Source organism: Myotis nattereri (genome assembly GCF_964212035.1).
Source record: "Myotis nattereri genome assembly, chromosome: 3".
In the NCBI taxonomy this organism is placed as follows: Eukaryota; Metazoa; Chordata; class Mammalia; order Chiroptera; family Vespertilionidae; genus Myotis; species Myotis nattereri.
Genome location: NC_138077.1, coordinates 113,380,024 through 113,397,784, shown reverse-complemented (window position 1 = coordinate 113,397,784; position 17,761 = coordinate 113,380,024). Strand labels below are relative to the sequence as shown.

General features: G+C 45.2%; 1 protein-coding gene and 1 pseudogene across 3 annotated transcripts in view; one reads left to right on the top strand and one right to left on the bottom strand.

Annotated features, from left to right (window-relative positions):
• Positions 1-17,761, bottom strand: part of PCOLCE2 (procollagen C-endopeptidase enhancer 2) — a 262,103-nt gene that overhangs the window by 82,305 nt on the left and 162,037 nt on the right. For both annotated transcript variants that reach the window (XM_081086145.1, XM_081086146.1), the window contains exon 3: positions 1,275-1,530. In XM_081086145.1, coding sequence (XP_080942271.1) covers positions 1,275-1,530 — 256 coding nt within the window. The remainder of the gene's footprint in view (positions 1-1,274; positions 1,531-17,761) is intronic.
• On the top strand, positions 14,349-15,680 carry LOC308516897 (nuclear prelamin A recognition factor-like; annotated as a pseudogene). Its single transcript has one exon. The product of its transcript is annotated as a nuclear prelamin A recognition factor-like (transcript).

Here is a 17,761-nt window from a genome sequence, read left to right as displayed (position 1 = left end):
CTGCCAGCCTGATCACCCCCTAACCACTCCCCTGCCAGCCTGATTGACACCTAACTGCTCCCCTGCCGACCTGGTCGCCCCCAACTGCCCTCTCCTGCTGGCCCAGTCACCCCTAACTGCCCTCCCTTGCAGGCCTGGTTGCCCCTAACTGCCCTCCCCTGCAGACCTGATGGCCCACAACTGCCCTCCCCTGCCAGCCATCTTGTGGTGGCCATCTTATGTCCCCTTTGGGGTGGCCATCTTGTTTGTTGAAATGATGGTCAATTTGCATATTACCTCTTTATTATATAGGATAAAAGCCAAGTGACCAAAATGACCGGAACAACCCGTCACTATGACGCACACTGTGGTGGGCCAATGGTCCTGATGGGGGCAGGGCCGGCCGGCCAATGTCCTATGACCCCTCCCCTGGCCGGCCCGCCCCCTCTTGGCTCCCCCTACCCTGATCAGGGCGGGCCAGCCAGACCCCACCCGTGCACGAATTCATGCACTGGGCCTCTAGTATGAGATATAAAACTGAAACTCATGGACCCAAACAGCAGTGTAGTAGTTGCCAGAGGAAAGGTGATGGGTGGTAGAGGGTGAAGGGAGTTTAATATATGGTGATGGAAAATTATTTGACTTTGGGTGGTGGGCACACAGTACAATATATTAATCATTTATCATAGAAATCTACACCTGAAACTTATATGATCCTATTACCCCATTAAATTTAAAAAGAGAAAAGATTAGGAAGTCCCCTTAGGCAAAAGTCTGCAAATATAACAGATCTTGCCCTCTGCATTTATCTTTCAAGGGTAGAGGTTTCTATTTTCAAGAGTTCACATCTACTGATGTGAAAATATCCCAACATATTGTGTTAAATGAAAAGAGAAAGTTGTGACACAATATGAATACATGATCACACTTACACTTTTAAAAAGTTATTGCAAGTGTATAGAAATGAATGAGAACTACCAACCATGGCTATTTCTAAGAGGGGACTACAATCGGATGAAAGGGTATGTTTCTATAACTGTATGTGTATGCAAACTTCACATTTTCACTCCATGAATATCTCTATTTGAATTTTTAAAAGAATATATATGGGCTTTTAAAAAAAGAACTGGATGTTTTGGTGACATTTATTAGCTCTCTGTTTGAGAACTTCTCTTAAGTTTAAATTAAAGGAGTAAATACATATAAAGTACCTACGACAGTGCTTGACATACAGTAAGCTTTCAATAACTATGAGCATCCTTACTGCTGTTATTCCCATGATGTAGAATCAATACCTCTTTCATTTGGTTCAGCGGCAGAGAACATGGCCATGAAACCATTCCCAGCAGTGTTGGCGTCGGAAATCATCTGCACCATCATCTTGTTGCCACTGGACACAAGGGCTCCAGGCCGGAACGTGCCACAGAAGCGCCCAATACGCTGGCCATTGCCATGGCCATTGTACACATCCACGAAGTCATAGCGGCACAGGTTGTCACTCTCGAGGTCTATGAATCGGAAATTGAGAACTACTACTTTTCCCTTGGGAACCTGCCAAGAGAAAGGCCAATTGGAAAACTCATGAAAACCAAGTCTGAGGCCTTCACATTCAGCCAATTACTAGTGATCAGATAAACATAACATCCAGGATGATGTTTTTTCTTCCCTCAAACCGAACGAAGCCAGAAAAGGTACTCCTAGTAAAATATAAATATTTATCGACTTTGACAAATTGCATAATTCTCTAGGGTACACAATGTTATTTCTAAAGAATTATCTCAACAAAGCTTTAAATTATTGGACTGGTTTATTAATTGATGCTGTTACTCAAACATTTGCATATTCAAAACACCAAGGCACCCAGAGATACTGTTTGTCAAGGAAACATTTTGAAATGTCACTTCTCACAAATAATACAATGGAACATCTCAATATATAGAACATTTCTAACAACTTAAAACCAAAGGAATTTTCTGGCAATTGTGCAGCTAATTTATAGATAATACTTTGGGTCCTGAAAAATCCAGATCAACTATGTATACTGATTACACTAACTTAGTAATACTGGTAGTTGAATGTTCTCTTTTTAAAGTCACTAAGTTTTGGCTTGTTTTCTAGGTGTTTACCAGGTAACTTTGAAACATGATGTACTGATGAAAAAGATGAGTTTTCACTGCCTCCTGAAACTTTCTTCACCATAATTTCCCCCTTATTATGATACTTCCCTCCTTGTTTCCTGAACAGGCAAGGGAAAAATGACTGTAAAATCTTTTGGCAGAATTCTTACAAAAGCTCCATTTATTTCCCAGTTCATATCGTCTTTCAATTTCTTCATTAAAGTAGTTTAGTCATAAAGTCTCAGTCAGATTTATTTCACCCTTTCAACTGGGTGAGGTTCCCACTGCATAACATAAAAATTTCACTCTGTAAAAACTTACAGATAACATAGGTCAGTGATTATAAAACAACAAAACACAACGCACAAGCACAAGGTTAGTTTACATTCATTTTAGTGAACTACCACAGATTCAAGAGGCATAAGGACATAACATGGCTTTCCCTGTTGGTGAGTTCAGGGCCATGATTTTTTTTTTCTATAAAATTAAGTATATCAGTGCTATTTGTCCTTTGTGTCAATCATATACCCACCCCAATGTAGAAACAGTAATGGAGTAGTCACAAAAAGGGGAATATTTTGGCCTTGTCTTGGTTACATTACAGTTATTAGATGCTTATATTTTTTTTCTTTCAATTTTATTTTGTATTGGTTTTAGATGTGTAGCATAGTGGTTAGACAATCATATACTTTACATAGTGTTCCCTTGATATTTCCAGTACCCCAACTGGCCCTATACATAGTTATCACAGTATTATTGACCATATATTCCCTATGCTGTACTTTTCTTCCCTATGGCTATTCTGTAACTGCCATTCTGTACTTCTTAATCCCATCACCTCTTTCACCCAGTCTCTCAACACCCCTCTCTCTGTTCTCTCTCTGTGTCTATGAGTTTGTTTCAATTTTGTTTATTTTGTTCTTTACATTCCATTGATCATATGGTATTTGTCTTTCACTGACTGACTTATTTCATTGAGCATAATACACTCTAGGTCTATCCATGCTGTTGCAAATGGTAAGATTTCATTCCTTTTTATGGCCGAGTAATATTCCATTGTACATATGTACCACAGCTTTTCATCCTTATCTATTGGTGGACACTTGGGCTGCTTCCAAATATTGGCTGTTGTAAATAACACTGCTATGAACATAAGGGTGGCATATATCCTTTCAAATTAGTTTTTTCCAATAAATCCCCAGAAGTAGAATCTCTAGGTCATAAGGCAGATCCATTTTTAATGATTTGAGGAAAATGCTCGGAGCTTATGTTAATGGTGTGAATATCAGAAGTTCCAAACCCACAGTCTAAGAAACTGATAACAGAAAATTCAATATGCAATATAATTTTTAAACATTCTCACTGAGATATCTGTTATAGAATTTCCTTGTTTTTTGTTTTGTTGCAATCTCTATTTTATCCCATGATCAGAAAATTGTGAAAAAATGTGATACCATCTGTAACCTTAAATATAAGCAAGCTCTCTATGACTCATTGAAAAATTCCCAGCCAAGGAAAACACTTTTAGCTGAATTAATTTACTTTGGATTGTCCTTACATGAATAATAACTATTGGTATGAATGTACTGATAATTTTACAGAGGGTAGTTCAGAGCTATGAGACTCTCCACCCAGAGCTGAGTGTTTATGAAAAGGTATGAGACTGAGCCCTGACCCAGTGGTTAGAGCATTGGCCCAAGCACCAAAGCATCTCGGGTTCGATTCCCAGTCAAAGGTATGGGTTGCAGGTTTGATCAACACCCTGGTGGGAGCATGTGTGGGAGGCAACCAATCAAGGTTTCTCTCCCTCCCTCCCACCCTCCCTTCAATTATCTTTCAAAATCAATAGGAAAAATATCCTCAGATGAGGATTAAATAAATAAAATAAAATAAAATGAAATAAAATAAAATAAAATAAAATAAATTAAAAAATAAAATAATTAGGTATGAGGCCTAAGATTAGAGCCTTGGGGCACCCCTGTAGCACTGGGCCTTCAAGATGAGGTCAAACCACAACAGAAACAGAGTTAGTAAGTGGAAGGCAACTAGAAGAGTGGTGCCTAGAAGCCAAGTGAAGAGACTGTGTCTAGGAGGAAAGACTGGCCAGCTAAGTCAAGAGGAAGGTGAGGATTGAGAAATGATCGCTAGGATAGCAACCAGAGGTCAACAGTTATTCTGGCGAAGTTGTTTTTGTGGAGCAGTAAGTGAAAGGGTTAAAGAGAATAAAATGAGGCAGAGAAAAACTTACTGTGTTTAGCAAATATCTTGCAGAAAGCTTGCAGCCTTGAGCACAGCATAGCTCAGATAACAAGAAGACACCTGGCATGGGAGGAACTAAGGATGGACCAGACCCTTATGTCAGCAGAGCGGCTTGCAGCCAGCAACAATTAATAAAAACCTATCTCTCCCTGCTCTCTTCGCTGATGCCTTTCTCGGTCTCAGCCCACCTGCACTCAGGTGCCTGGAATAAAATCTTTTTTGATACATTATGGCCTCATGTCATAGGTGCGTGACCCCAGCTCACTCGGAACCTTTCATTTGGTGCCAAAACTTGGGAAGGTCTAGTGAGGGGTCCAGTAAGAGTCATCACAGGGTTCCAGCAACCGGGCACTTGGCACTCAGAGGACAGTGATAATCTAGCTCCTGAGCTCCCCTTGTGTCCAGGGAAGTCCCCAGCCATGCTCCTGCACAGCTGAACTTCTGCTGAACTTGTGACACTTACTTGGGGCCCCCTAGCCTTCCTCCGGACCAGTCTGGGTCGTGCCTGTGACTGGATAGTGGACCTCGTCTTGCCTTGCCTCCTCCTGCATCAGCACCGGGCATAGATTCATAGGTAAGTGGCTTTAGTCTGATTTCCTTCGTCCGGACTATCCTGTCATTTTGGGTTTGGAGTCAGGCTCTGGGCTGATACTGTTCAGCCGGCCCCACGGAAATCCAGCACTGGTAGGGACAAGTCTTCGGGGGGAACCAGGTTCCCTCGCCCACTCTCCTGCCTTTTCCCCCAGGGGACACCATTAACTGGCGTCCCAGTCACAGAGGGAGGGCTCCGTCTTGTGAATGTTAGCGGGAGACGGGGACACCTTTCTCAGCCTTAATATCACGGAAAGCAGACCTTAAGGCACTGCCAGTCACCATGGGGAATTCACAGTTGACCATTCCCCGCACACACCCATGGGCTGTCTACTTAAAAGCCTTCAGACCCTAGAATTCGTGCAGGACTTCTGGCCTCAGTAAAATGGCACTTTCAATTTCCAAATCCTAACTGACCTTGACAATTACTGCCGCAGGCAGGGCAAGTGGTCTGAGATCCTGTATACCCAGGCTTTTTTACACTCAAGGACACATCCTTCTCTCTGTAACAGCTGCTCTCCCTCACAGATTTTTCCTTCTTCACCCTAAGCCCCCAGAGCCATGGTCGGCAAACTGCGCTCACAAGCCACATGCGGCTCTTTGGCCCCTTGAATGTGGCTCTTCCTAAGCCTTAAGAGTACCCTAATTAAGTTAATAACAATACCTACCTATATAGTTTAAGTTTAAAAAATTTGGCTCTCCCAAACCAATGGACATGGACAACAGGGGGATGGGAGCATGAGTTTGTGTGTGGGGGGGAGGTTGGGGGTTAATGGGGGGGATGAGGACACATTTGTAATACCTTAACTAATAAAAATATATATATATATAAAAAAAAATTTGGCTCTCAAAAGAAATTTCAGTCATTGTACTGTTGATATTTGGCTCTGTTGACTAATGAGTTTACCCACCACTGCCCCAGAGAATCTCAAATCTCCCTCCTCCTTCACCACTTTTGATCCCACTGATCATCCCCCAGTTCCCCAGTCCATGGCTCCTCCATCTTAGCAGCCTGAGAGCCCATCACTCTACCTAGCAGATCCCACTACCACCACCCCATCTCATACCAGCTCCAGAGCAGTTTTTGGCTCTCTTCCTCCTCCCACTCCAGCACTAGCCTTAAAGTGCCCCCTTTGGGAGATTACTGGTGCCAAATCTGGCTTCATGCGCAGGGCTATGCAGATACCCTCTGCTGGCAGACTGCTTGCCGCCCCCCACAAACCCACCCCACCCCCCACCCCCCGCCCAGTTGGAGCAGGTGCTGTCCCTAACAGGGACCCACAAATGGAACTATCAGAAAGGGCAGGCAGGTCGCAGGTCTCAAGACCACATTGTTCTCTGCCTAGAACAGTGGTTCTCAACCTGTGGGTCGCGACCCCTTTGGGGGTTGAATGACCCTTTCACAGGAGTCACCTAAGACCACAGGAAAACACATATATAATTACATATTGTTTTTGTGATTAATCACTATGCTTTAATTATGTTCAATTTGTAACAATGAAATTGGGGGTCACCACAACATGAGGAACTGTATTAAAGGGTCGAGGCATTAGAAAGGTTGAGAACCACTGGCCTACAAGGACTGAGAAACACAGCCCACAAAGCAGTTAATTATAAAAAAAATTAGCAAGGGTCACCCAGGAAAGAGATGAAAATCTGGCAGTCTTCCTCTCTTGCCTTACACAGGCCATGAGAAAATACACCAATCTTAACCCTACAAACCCAGAGGGGACAAACCCCCAATGAGACCTTTTAAATATGACCTTTGAGGTCTTTAAAATAGAGACAAGGAGACCCAAATCCAAAAACAAAAGATGAGATCAGGCCAAGGCTGAAGCCCAGACAAAGGCCTTTCAGCTCCTAGCTACCATTCTCATGAACCCCAAATGAAGTGCTAGTCCTCCAATCAAGGGTAAGTCAGTGGCTAAGGCTCCTCTGGGCCCATGCCTCAAATGCAACAAGAGAGGACACTGGACCAAGTCCTGCCCAAACCTGAGACCCCCGCCCAGGCCCTGCCCAAGGTGCAAGAGGAAAGGCCACTGGAAATCAGACTGTAGTCTGGCCCCTCCAGGTCAGACCTCCGTAAGGCCTCCCTCTGGATCTGGTTTGGAGCTCCCAGACTTCCTGTACTGGCCACTGAAGAATGAAGCTGTCCAGGCCCCGACAAGGCCCCACAGACTTACATCACCAGGATAGCCTTGGGTAATGATTATGGTGGTAGGTAAGCCGATCTCCTTTTTAATTAACACTGGGGCCACTGCCCTCTCCGAATTTGCTGGGACCCTTATCCCCTCCTCAGTCTCTATTATGGGTGTTGACAGGTTAGTCTCACAGTCACTAACCACCTCACCTCTACACTGCATCTTATTAAATAACTCCTTATCCATTCTTCTTGCCTGACCAAAATGGTTCAGACATCCCCTCATAAAGCCCACCTGTCCCAAATAACATTCATCTACTTCAGTTTCACTTTCACCCCCACAAAGCCATGCCATTCCTTAGACCAGTGATGGTGAACCTATGACACATGTGTCAGAGGTGACACACGAACTCATTTTTTTGGTTGATTTTTCTTTGTTAAATGGCATTTAAATATATAAAATAAATATCAAAAATATAAGTCTTTGTTTTACTATGGTTGCAAATATCAAAAAATTTCTATATGTGACACGGCACCAAAGTTAAGTTAGGGTTTTTCAAAATGCTGACACGCCGAGCTCAAAAAGTTTGCCATCACTGCCTTAGACTGTAAAAGCCTTATCTCCTCAATCACCGTCCCCTCCTCTAAACAAGAAATACTCTCCTTTCTCGGGCTTGCTAGGTACTCTCACCTCTAAGTTCCCAATTTCAGTTTTCTTACAAAGCTCCTCTATACTGTAACATGGCAAAGGGACTCCTCACTGAGCCTTTAGATCCTAAGGTTAGCATTCTCACCCCTTTAATGCTCTGAAAACTTCTCTGACCTCAGCACCTTATCACACACACATCCCTACCCAAAGAACAACTTTCTTTACTGAAAAACTATATGCTTACTTAACAGTCTGGCTATCAGAAGCTGAACTCATTATCACCTAAACCTTAGCATAGTATCTCTAAGGAAAAAGACTGCTAGGCCTTTTCCCTCCCCCGACCCCTTTTCTCAAGCCTTATATACCTATACATATTTTTCCAAAGTCTTTGGCAACTTAAAGCTTTAAAACATTACTATATTAAATGATAAACATTTAAATATTTCAATAAGTTTTAAGTTCACCTAATTTTAGCTTTTATTATAGACTAGAGGCACAGTGCACAAAAATGTGTGCACTCATGGGGGGGGTCCCTCAGCCCAGCCTGTGCCCTCTCGCAGTCTGGGACCTCTCGGAGGATGTCCACCTGTTGGTTTAGGCCCACTCCCTGGGGGATCAGGCCTAAGCTGGCAGTCAGACATCCCTCTGGCAGCCCGGGAGCCCTCGGGGGATGTCCGATTGCCAGCGGGGACCAGGCCTAAGCTGCAGTTGGACATCCTTAGCGCTGCTGAGGAGGTGAGAGAGGCTCCCGCCACCACTGCTGGGCTGGCAGCCATCAGCCTGGCTTGTGGCTGAGCAGAGCTCCCCCTGTGGGAGTGCACTGACCACCAGGGGTCATCTCCTGTATTGAGCGTCTGCCCCCTGGTGGTCAGTGTGTGTCATAGTGACCAGTCATTCCCAGTCTTTCTTCTGTTAAGGTCAATTTGCATGTTACCCTTTTATTATATAGAATAGAGGCCTGGTGCACAGGTGGGGGCTGGCTGGTTTGCCTTGAAGGGTATCCCGGATCAGGTTGGGGGTCCTGCTGGGGTGGCTGGCCAGCCTGGGTGAGGGGCTGAGGGTGGTTTGCAGGCTGGCCACACCCCATTCAGGGTGGGGGTCCCCATGGGGTGTCTGGCCAGCCTGGATGAGGGGCTGATGGCTGTTTGCAGGCTGGCCACAGCCCATTCAGGGTGGGGGTCCCCACTGGGGTGTCTGGCCAGCCTGGATGAGGGGCTGATGGCTGTTTGCAGGCTAGTCAAGATCCCCAGTGGGGACTCTCACTCCATAGGGGTGTGGCCAGCCTGGGTGAGGGGTTGAGGGCCGTTTTCAGGCTGCCCACAGCCCCTTCAGGGTGGGGGAGTCCTGCCGGGGTGCCTGGCCAGCCTGGGTGAGGGGCTGATGGCCATTTTCAGGCTGGCCACGCCCCCCCCCTGCGACCCAAGCTCCCAGCCTCTCCTTTTTTCTTTTTTTTTCTTTTTTTCTGGGATTTATTTATCTTCTATAATTGAAACTTTGTAGCCTTGAGCAGAGGCCACAGCTGGCTGGAAGCAGGTATCTGGGGTTTATTTATCTTCTATAATTGAAACTTTGTAGCCCTGAGCTGAGCCGAGGGCCAGCCAGGGCAGGCAGGAATCTTGGCTTCCTCCATCGCCGGGGGCAACCCAAGCCTCCTGCTCGCTCCATGTCTGTGGCTGCCACCATCTTAGTTGGGTTAATTTGCATAATCACTTCTGATTGGCTGGTAGGCATGGCTTGTGGGTATGGCTTGAGCATAGCAGAGGGATGGTTAATTTGCATGTTTCTCTTTTATTAGATAGGATAATCTATAAAGTAAATTTAAAACTGTTAATATAATATCTTATGCTTTGTTAAAGATATATTTCTTAAAAGTGAGAATGTTCATCAGATGGTTTAATAATAAAGGACATAAGGCATGGACAGGCATTTTTAAAGGAAAAATAAAAATTAAAGTTGTGAAAATGTTTATGAAAGTTGTAAGAAGGTTCATGAAAGTTATAGAAGATTTGTGGGAAGAAATGTTAAAAGAAAGTTAATAAATAACACAGGCCAGTAAGCCAGAATAAGCAGAATAGGGAAACTGAGATAGTAAAACAGCAGTCCACAGCCATCTAGTAAATCCTATCTTCCTAAACCAAGGACAAATTAAACTAAGAGAATAAACCTCATTTTGCTATATTAGACTACAGTCCTCCAAACTAATGTCCCTTTCCTTACACTAGACCATTTGTCATAACTCTTACTATTCTAGCTTTCACCCCAGTAATACTAAAATGCATAAAACAGTTTATTTCCACCAGGTTACAGGCCCCACTTGTACTCAGAAATTACCACTGTTAGATACCATCACAACCTCCTTTTGTGCCCAGACTTTCATCATCCCTGACCCCCAGAGCAAGGACAATAGGCCAGATACAGATGTAAAAACTCACCAGGGCAGAAAGCTCAAAATGCCTAGCAAGGGGAAAAACTGGGGGAAAAACAACAGCAACAACCAACAACAACAAAACAAACCTTGCCTCCAGAATAACCTATCCTCCCACTAGCCTTCCTGGAAAAATAGCCCTTCTCACATATCAGCTAAATGAAAAATAAATTATGACTTCCACTTTCCTGCAGATTGTTAGTGACAACATTCCCCCACCTGGTGCAGACTATCCCATCCGAACAGTGCAAGGTATTTTTTAACTCATTACAGACTCTGGCTCCAGGGCAATTTACAGGATTTCTCTCCAGATCACATCTGTTTGTTTATCTTCATAGTGCTTCTGAATTTCCAAGATCTCTTATATTCCTAAAATGGTCTCCCTACTAGCCATAGACTATCTCCTAGACAAAGAGGGAGGGGTTTATTTAATTGCTAACACCTCCTGTTGTTTTTATCTAAACTCTACAGGTCAAATAAAGGAAAAAACACAACGCATTCTACAGAATGCTCAATGGCTCAAGGAGAGCAGTCAGGACAGCATAGAGCAGTCCATATAGGGTCTAGCCTACAAGCAGCTCTGCCCAAATTAACCTGGCTTTTCCCCCCTTACAGGCCCCCTAACACTATTTCTCCTCCTCCTCCTCAGGCCCTGCATTTTCAGAATGGTTAACAAATATATACAAACAAGATTACAAGTCCTAGTTAAGACAGTAAGACAGTTTGTCCTTACCCAGGTAAAGGGACCCTATAGGCCTATATCCCAGGAAATAATCTGCATTTACTCATTAGGCGTCCATAACAGCCCCTCCCACGTGTGAAGCAGAGGAATAGTAACCCCATCCCCCTTCTTTTCCTTTATATACACCTTTTAAGACGGGAATGAAAGGGTTAAAGAGAATAAAACAGGGCAGAGAAAAACTTATTGTGCTTAGCAGATATCTTGCAGAAAGCTTGCAGCCTTGAGCACAGCATAACTCAGATAACAAGAAGACACCTGGCATGGGAGGAACTAAGGATGGACCAGACCCTTATGTCAGCAGAGCGGCTTGCAGCCAGCAACAATTAATAAAAACCTATCTCTCTCTGCTCTCTTCGCTGATGCCTTTCTCGGTCTCAGCCCACCTGCACCCAGGTGCCTGGAATAAAATCTTTTTTGATACATATGGCCTCATGTCATAGGTGTATGACCCCAGCCCACTCGGAACCTTTCAGTAAGGAGAAAGGCTGTAGAGAAGGATTGAAGAGAAAATGGAGAGGAATTGGTGATAATAAATATAGACAAACCTTTCAAGGAGATTTTATGGAAGGATAAACAGAGTAATATGGGGGTTACTGGAAGAGGGTGTGAGGTGAAGACAGGATTTTACAAGGGGCTATATTAAGGCATATTTGCATCCAATGGTAATAATTCTGTAGAGAAGGCAAAACTGATGAAGTAGGAGGGAGGGAGAATTGCTGGAGAAATGTCATTGAGCAAGCATGGGGAGATGTGATCTAAGGCACGGTTCACCCAATGAGCAGAGGGAAGGTTGGCACATGCAGGTTAGTAGGTGAGGCTGTGAGAGCACATGAAACTTTTCTTCTGATTACTCTTCTTTCGGTAGTAAAATGGAAAACAAGGTCCCAGCAGCAAGAGGAGATGTAAAGGCAGCTTTGGGAGTTTGAGAACAGAGGAGAAGGTGTGTAATTGGACTAGGGAAATATATCAGGCTGCCATGCTACAGTCAGCTCCCTGGGTGGGGGTGCAGAGCAGGCAGAGATATGGATTTAAGCAGTAGTAAGTTGGGGGCAAGGAGGGAGTGGTGTTTGGAAGGACTATGGAAGTAAAGAAGGCTCTCCTAGGTGAGGATGTAGCAGGAGGGTGACCACAAAATGGACCATGGAATTCAAGCTGGGTAAGGACATAAATCAGCACAGTAACAACCTACATTGTGGTGGAGGAGGATAATGACAATGGAAGTGGGTGCCTAAGGAATAATGGAGGATAAGCTCATTGGAGGAGAGGAGGTTAAAGACTCAAAAGGATCAGCCACATAGACATTGAAATTACTATGAATTAGACAAGGAAAAATGTTGAAGACAGTGACTGACCAGGAGCTAAAATGTACAAGTGAGGAGATCTTTAGATGACTGCAACAAGAAGCAGAATAGCGCAGCATAGTCTTGTTTCATTGCTAAATTCTCAGTTATTTGATACTAAGAAAATTATGTTCATTCATTCCTGTAGTCTGGCAGTTGACATGGATACAGGCCTTGGCTACTCATCCTCACTGGGGTAAATCATGCCTTCCCAAAAGTTCTTTATTTGGTCCCATTGCAATGAAACATTGAAGCTTCTCTGAGAATGAGCACAATATGTTCACAATAGAAACTGGATCACATCATTGAAATTTTGAACACATGATGATCCCAACAAGCCAGGCAAAAACTCTTCAGAAGGAAGCATGCACAGGAGATCTGTACCAGTCATGAAACTACTGTAAATAGACACAAATGCCATCTTTCACTGAAGGCCAATGAGAGGCACACTGCAGCAAGCATGCTCACTTGTCACAGGGTGGGTGTCATTCACACTGTGTGAGTAATCAAGACTGCCCAGTGCCGTGGGCTGTGAACTTTGCTGAGTCCCTGTACTGTCATCCTAAAGGAATTTGGAAAACATATTCTCTGAAGCTGACCCTTCCACTTGAAGAATCTACAGTGTGTATCCTTGATTTTTCTTTGTTAGGAATATTATGAAAATACAGAAATATACAGAGATATATAGAGCAATAAAACAAACATCTGGACACCAACTTCCAGAATTGATTACTGATAACATTTTGTCAACATATTGTTAAAGTCTTTCATAAAACAAATTAAAACTTTCAGATAAAATAGGTTATTTTTGTCCTTGTTCCAGGACCCCTTTCTCCCTTGTTTCTCAAAAGCAACTGAAAAGAATTTTAGAGACAGGACAGGCAGTTTTAGGGAAAAGGGGATTTCATGGGAGAGGAATGCATCTGTAATGGGAAGGAAAAAGCTCCAAGACACCAGAATGCTTATCTTACTTTTGCAGAGGATAGAGAAATGTTACAAGAGGAAGGCATCCATTCACAGAGGATAGAGAAATGTTACAAGAGGAAGGCATCCATTCATAGAGGATAGAGAAATGTTGCAAGATAAGGGGAGAGGCCCTAACTGGTTTGGCTCAGTGGATAGAGCTTCGGCCTGCAGACTGAAGGGTCCCAGGTTCGATTCCGGTCAAGGGCATGTACCCTGGTTGCGGGCACATCCCCAGTGGGGAGTGTGCAGGAGGCGGCTGATCAATGTTTCTCTCATCGATGTTTCTAGCTCTCTATCCCTCTCCCTTCCTCTCTGTAAAAAATCAATAAAATATATTTTTTAAAAAAGATTAGGGGAGAGGAAGAGGGGGGGCACCATGTGGGCTTTGGACTTTGAAACTGATACTCGGCAGAAGAATGACCCATTAGGAAAGCACAAGGGTAATAAATTAAGGAAGGTTCCAATTAGAAAGGGTCATGAAGAGACAGAGACAAAGAGCTGCAACCTTTATAAACCTGGAGACAAAGAGACTCAGAAGATTTTAGGATTGAATTTTTGTTTGTTTGTTTTCAAGAGAAAGGTTTTTCCCATTTGGGGTCCCCTTGGGGAGGCAAAGTTTGTATATCTATCTATCTATATAAAAAGCCAGTGTCCATGACAGCCATGATGACCAAACGACCAGTCACCACCAGGTGCTCGGTCCATCCCCTGGCCCTCAGGCTCCAATTGATCAGGGGATGGCTAACGGGGGAACTGGGGTGAGTGGCATGGTGGGGACTGGGGAGTGGGTGGAAGGCAGACCTCTTGGTCCCTCCCCCCGGCCCTCAGGCTCCAATCGATCAGTGGCAGTGGTGGTGGTGGTGGCAGGGCGGAACTGGGGACTGGCTCCCTTAGTAGTCCTGCAGATTCAATCTCCAGAGGACAGGACAGGCACCAATGAACCAGTGCCACCAGCACGATCCCGACAGCACTGCCGGCCTCCTGGAACTCAGCCTTGGGCACTGCAGCCGCTTCCCCTCCCTAGAAGCTCCACAAGGAAGAAAAGATATTGCCAGCAGCACCAGGGGCGACCAGTGGTGACTGCTCTCCCCATGCTTCCTCCAGGTCACTCGAGCTGGCCCCCCGCCCGCCCCGCTCCAGATGAAGTGTGATCACTGCGCACAGAAGGAATGTAGTAAAAAAACAAAAACCAATGACCAAGACAATGCCACAGTCAACGTCCGGAGTCCGGCTCAGGAGAACGGAGAGAAGGGAGAATTCATAAGTTGGCCGAAGCCAAGATATTTCTGCATGACTGCCTGGCATGTGACAGTTGTGTGACCGCAGAGGAAGGAGTCCAAGTTTCTCAACAGAATATCAAGGACTTCTTCCGTGTTCTGAACCTTAATAAGAAATGTGATACCTCACAGCACAAGGTGCTGGCAGTGTCCGTGTGTCCTCAGTCTCTGCCTTATTTTGCTGCTACATTCAGCCTCAGTGTCACTGATGCATTCAGAAGGCTCTGTGGCTTCCTCGAAAGCCTTGGGGCACACTGTCTTTGACATGAAGATAGCTGCAGACTTCAGCCTCCTGGAGAGTCAGAAGGAATTTGTGCGTCGGTGCTGCCAGCACCGTGAGGAAGAGCCCCAGCTACCCATGCTGACCTCCGCCTGCCCCAGCTGGGTCTGATATGCAGAGCGGTGCTGGGTCATCCCATCACCCCCACCTCTGCAGGCCAAGTCTCCCCAGCAGATCATGGGCTCTCTGGTGAAGGATTACTTCTCCAGATGGAAGAACCTGTCCCCAGACAAGATTTTCCACATCATTGTGGCCCTGTGTTATGACAAGAAACTGGAGGCCCTTTGAGAAGGGCCTCCACAGCTTTGCATAGTTCCCGGGGTGCTAACTGCATGTTAACCTCAGGTGAAATTGTCCAGATAATGGAGCAAAGTGACCTCACCTCGAATGATGCCACCTTGGACACTCTGTTTGGAGCCATGAAGGAGGAAGAGATGAGGCTCCATGAGGGTGCCAGCTCCGACGGGTACCTGACGCACATCTTCAGGCACATGGCCAAAGAGCTGTTCAACGAGGATGTGGGGGTGCTCACCTACTGCACCCTGAGGAACAAAGACTTCCAGGAGGTCACCCTTGAAAGGGATGGCAAGGTTCTGCTACGCTTTGAGGCTGCTTACAGTTTTCGGAACATCCAGAAGTGGTCCTGAAGCTGTAGAGGGACAAGTTCCTCTACCACTTTGTGGAGGTGCTGGCCTGCACCAGGGATGCCTAAGCAGCAGGGGCCAGGCCCAGGCAGAGGATGGGCATGCAGACGGGGCACTGCTGCAGCAGATGGAAGGCATCTATGCTGCCATCCTGGTGTGGCCCCCAGAGACCAGTGCACATGTGCAGGAGCTGTACCAGGAGTGGCTGGGGTGGGGTGGGGTAGGGCAACACCCCTGGGCCCAGGAGGGCGACCAGGCCAGCAGGGGGTGAAGGGCAGTTGGAGGTGACCAGGTTGGCGGGGGGTGCAGTTAAGGGAGACCAGGCCAGCAAAGGGGGGCAGAGAGGGGTGACCAGGCTGGCAGGGGGGAAGTTGGAGGCAACCATGATGGTGGGGGGTAGTTGGGGGTGACCAGACCTGTGGGAGGCAGTTTGGGGTGACCAGGCCAGCAGAGGGGGCTGTTGGGGGAGACCAGGCCAGCAAAGGGGGGCAGTTAGGGGTGAGCAGGCTGGCAGGGGGGGCAGTAAGAGGTGACCATGCTGGCGGGGGGGGGCAGTTAGGGGCGACCAGGCTGGTGGGGGGGGGGCAGTTGGGGGCGACCAGGTTGGCAGGGGAGGGGGCAGTTGGGGGCAACCAGGCCGGCAGGCAGAGGTTGTTAGGGGTGATCATTCTGGCAGGGGGCCAGTAGGGGCGATCAGGCAGGCAGGCAGGTGAGCAGTTAAGAGCCAGTAGTCCCGGATTGTGAGGGGGATATCCGCCTGCCGGTTTAGCAAGAAATCACCATTGACGTGGGGCCACTGATATTCACAGGGTATTGGTTTTGCACTCTGTGTTAATTACCCTGATTAGCAAGTAGATAGTGACATTCACCAGTAACCCTTACCCAGCAGCTCTGTGACACACAACTGTAGAGAGAGCTTCATTCGTTTTGGTGCTTATAAGTTCTACATGAATCACAGTGGTATGTGGCCAACAAAAAGTAGACACATTCTTAGACTGTGTGAACAGCAAGAGTGAAACAAGTAATTCGGAGCAATCACAAAAGTGAGAAAACCCAGTATCACCAAGGCACATGCTGTAAATTTGATGGTCCATGCAAAAGTGTGATGAGAACCTCTAGCACCACTACGGTACCCCTGGACAGGTCTGGGACACACTGAGCTGTGAAAGAGGACACCAACATTTGTAAAAATGCCCATCCCAAGTACTTGGCTTTGTTATAATCTCTCAGTCTGCATATACAGGATTATAGTTTTTTAAAAGTAAATATATTCATTTCCCTTTCTTACTTGTGTTCCATGATTGAAAACTGCAGATAGGTCATAGAAATTAAAATTGGCCAATTTCTTCTCATCTTCAAAAAATGGAACAAAGTACCAAAACTTAAGTCATTTTGGATATTCTTTCAATTCTTGAGATGTGGTCAACATAAGTTAATAGAGCATAGGCTGCACAAGATTGTGGTGATTCTTGGAAAAAGAGGCACCTGAGCAGGCTGTCTGACAGCATGGCTCAAAGGCAACAGGCTCCAAAGCCAGGGGAGACTTTGCTAGCTAGCTGGGCTGCTTTGTCACACAGCACCCATGTTTTCTTCTTAATGACACATGATACGATATTTGGAAAGCTCTCGTAGGAAAAAGCTGATGTCTATGCAATGATCTAAGAAAAAATCTGAAATGACATTTTCAAGAAAACACTTGCATAATCTGTAATTTCATCTGGGAAATCTGTGATGGATCAGAAACACAGAATCATATTTTTTTAGGAATGAAACAAAAAGCCCTTCCCTTCTGGGATGAGAAAAATCACAGTAGGGTAATAAACACATTTAAAACAGAACAAATGCAAATGTGAGCAGCCAATGTTCTCAAAAAACAGGCTTATATGATAGCATTAGGTCTCTACAAAAGACCTAAAATTGTTTTTAAACCTAATTCTTAAATCAAAAAATTAATGTCCATAGTTTATAATCTAAAATAGCACTATGGGGCTGTAATGGAAAAAACTGCTCTGCCCTCCTCCCAATCCCAGATACCTGCTTCTCAGAGGCAACCAGCTTTATTCTTTCAACTGTTTTGTTTGAAATTGACCTCCTTGTTACTTAATAACATGCTTGTGCTGCTACTTCTTGATTCATCTTGTTAAAATTTTATCTCTTGCTTACTATTATTGCACCCATCCCCCATCAACATTCTGTTCTATCAATATTCAGGATTTCCATTACTATGACTCATACATAGTACTCTCTACTGAGCTAAATTCTTACATTTTTTTGTACATTTTTTATTTTTCCTAGGACTAATGGTTTCCTTGCTCTTTAAGTTTCTTAGTTTTCTATATATCTACCACTAAA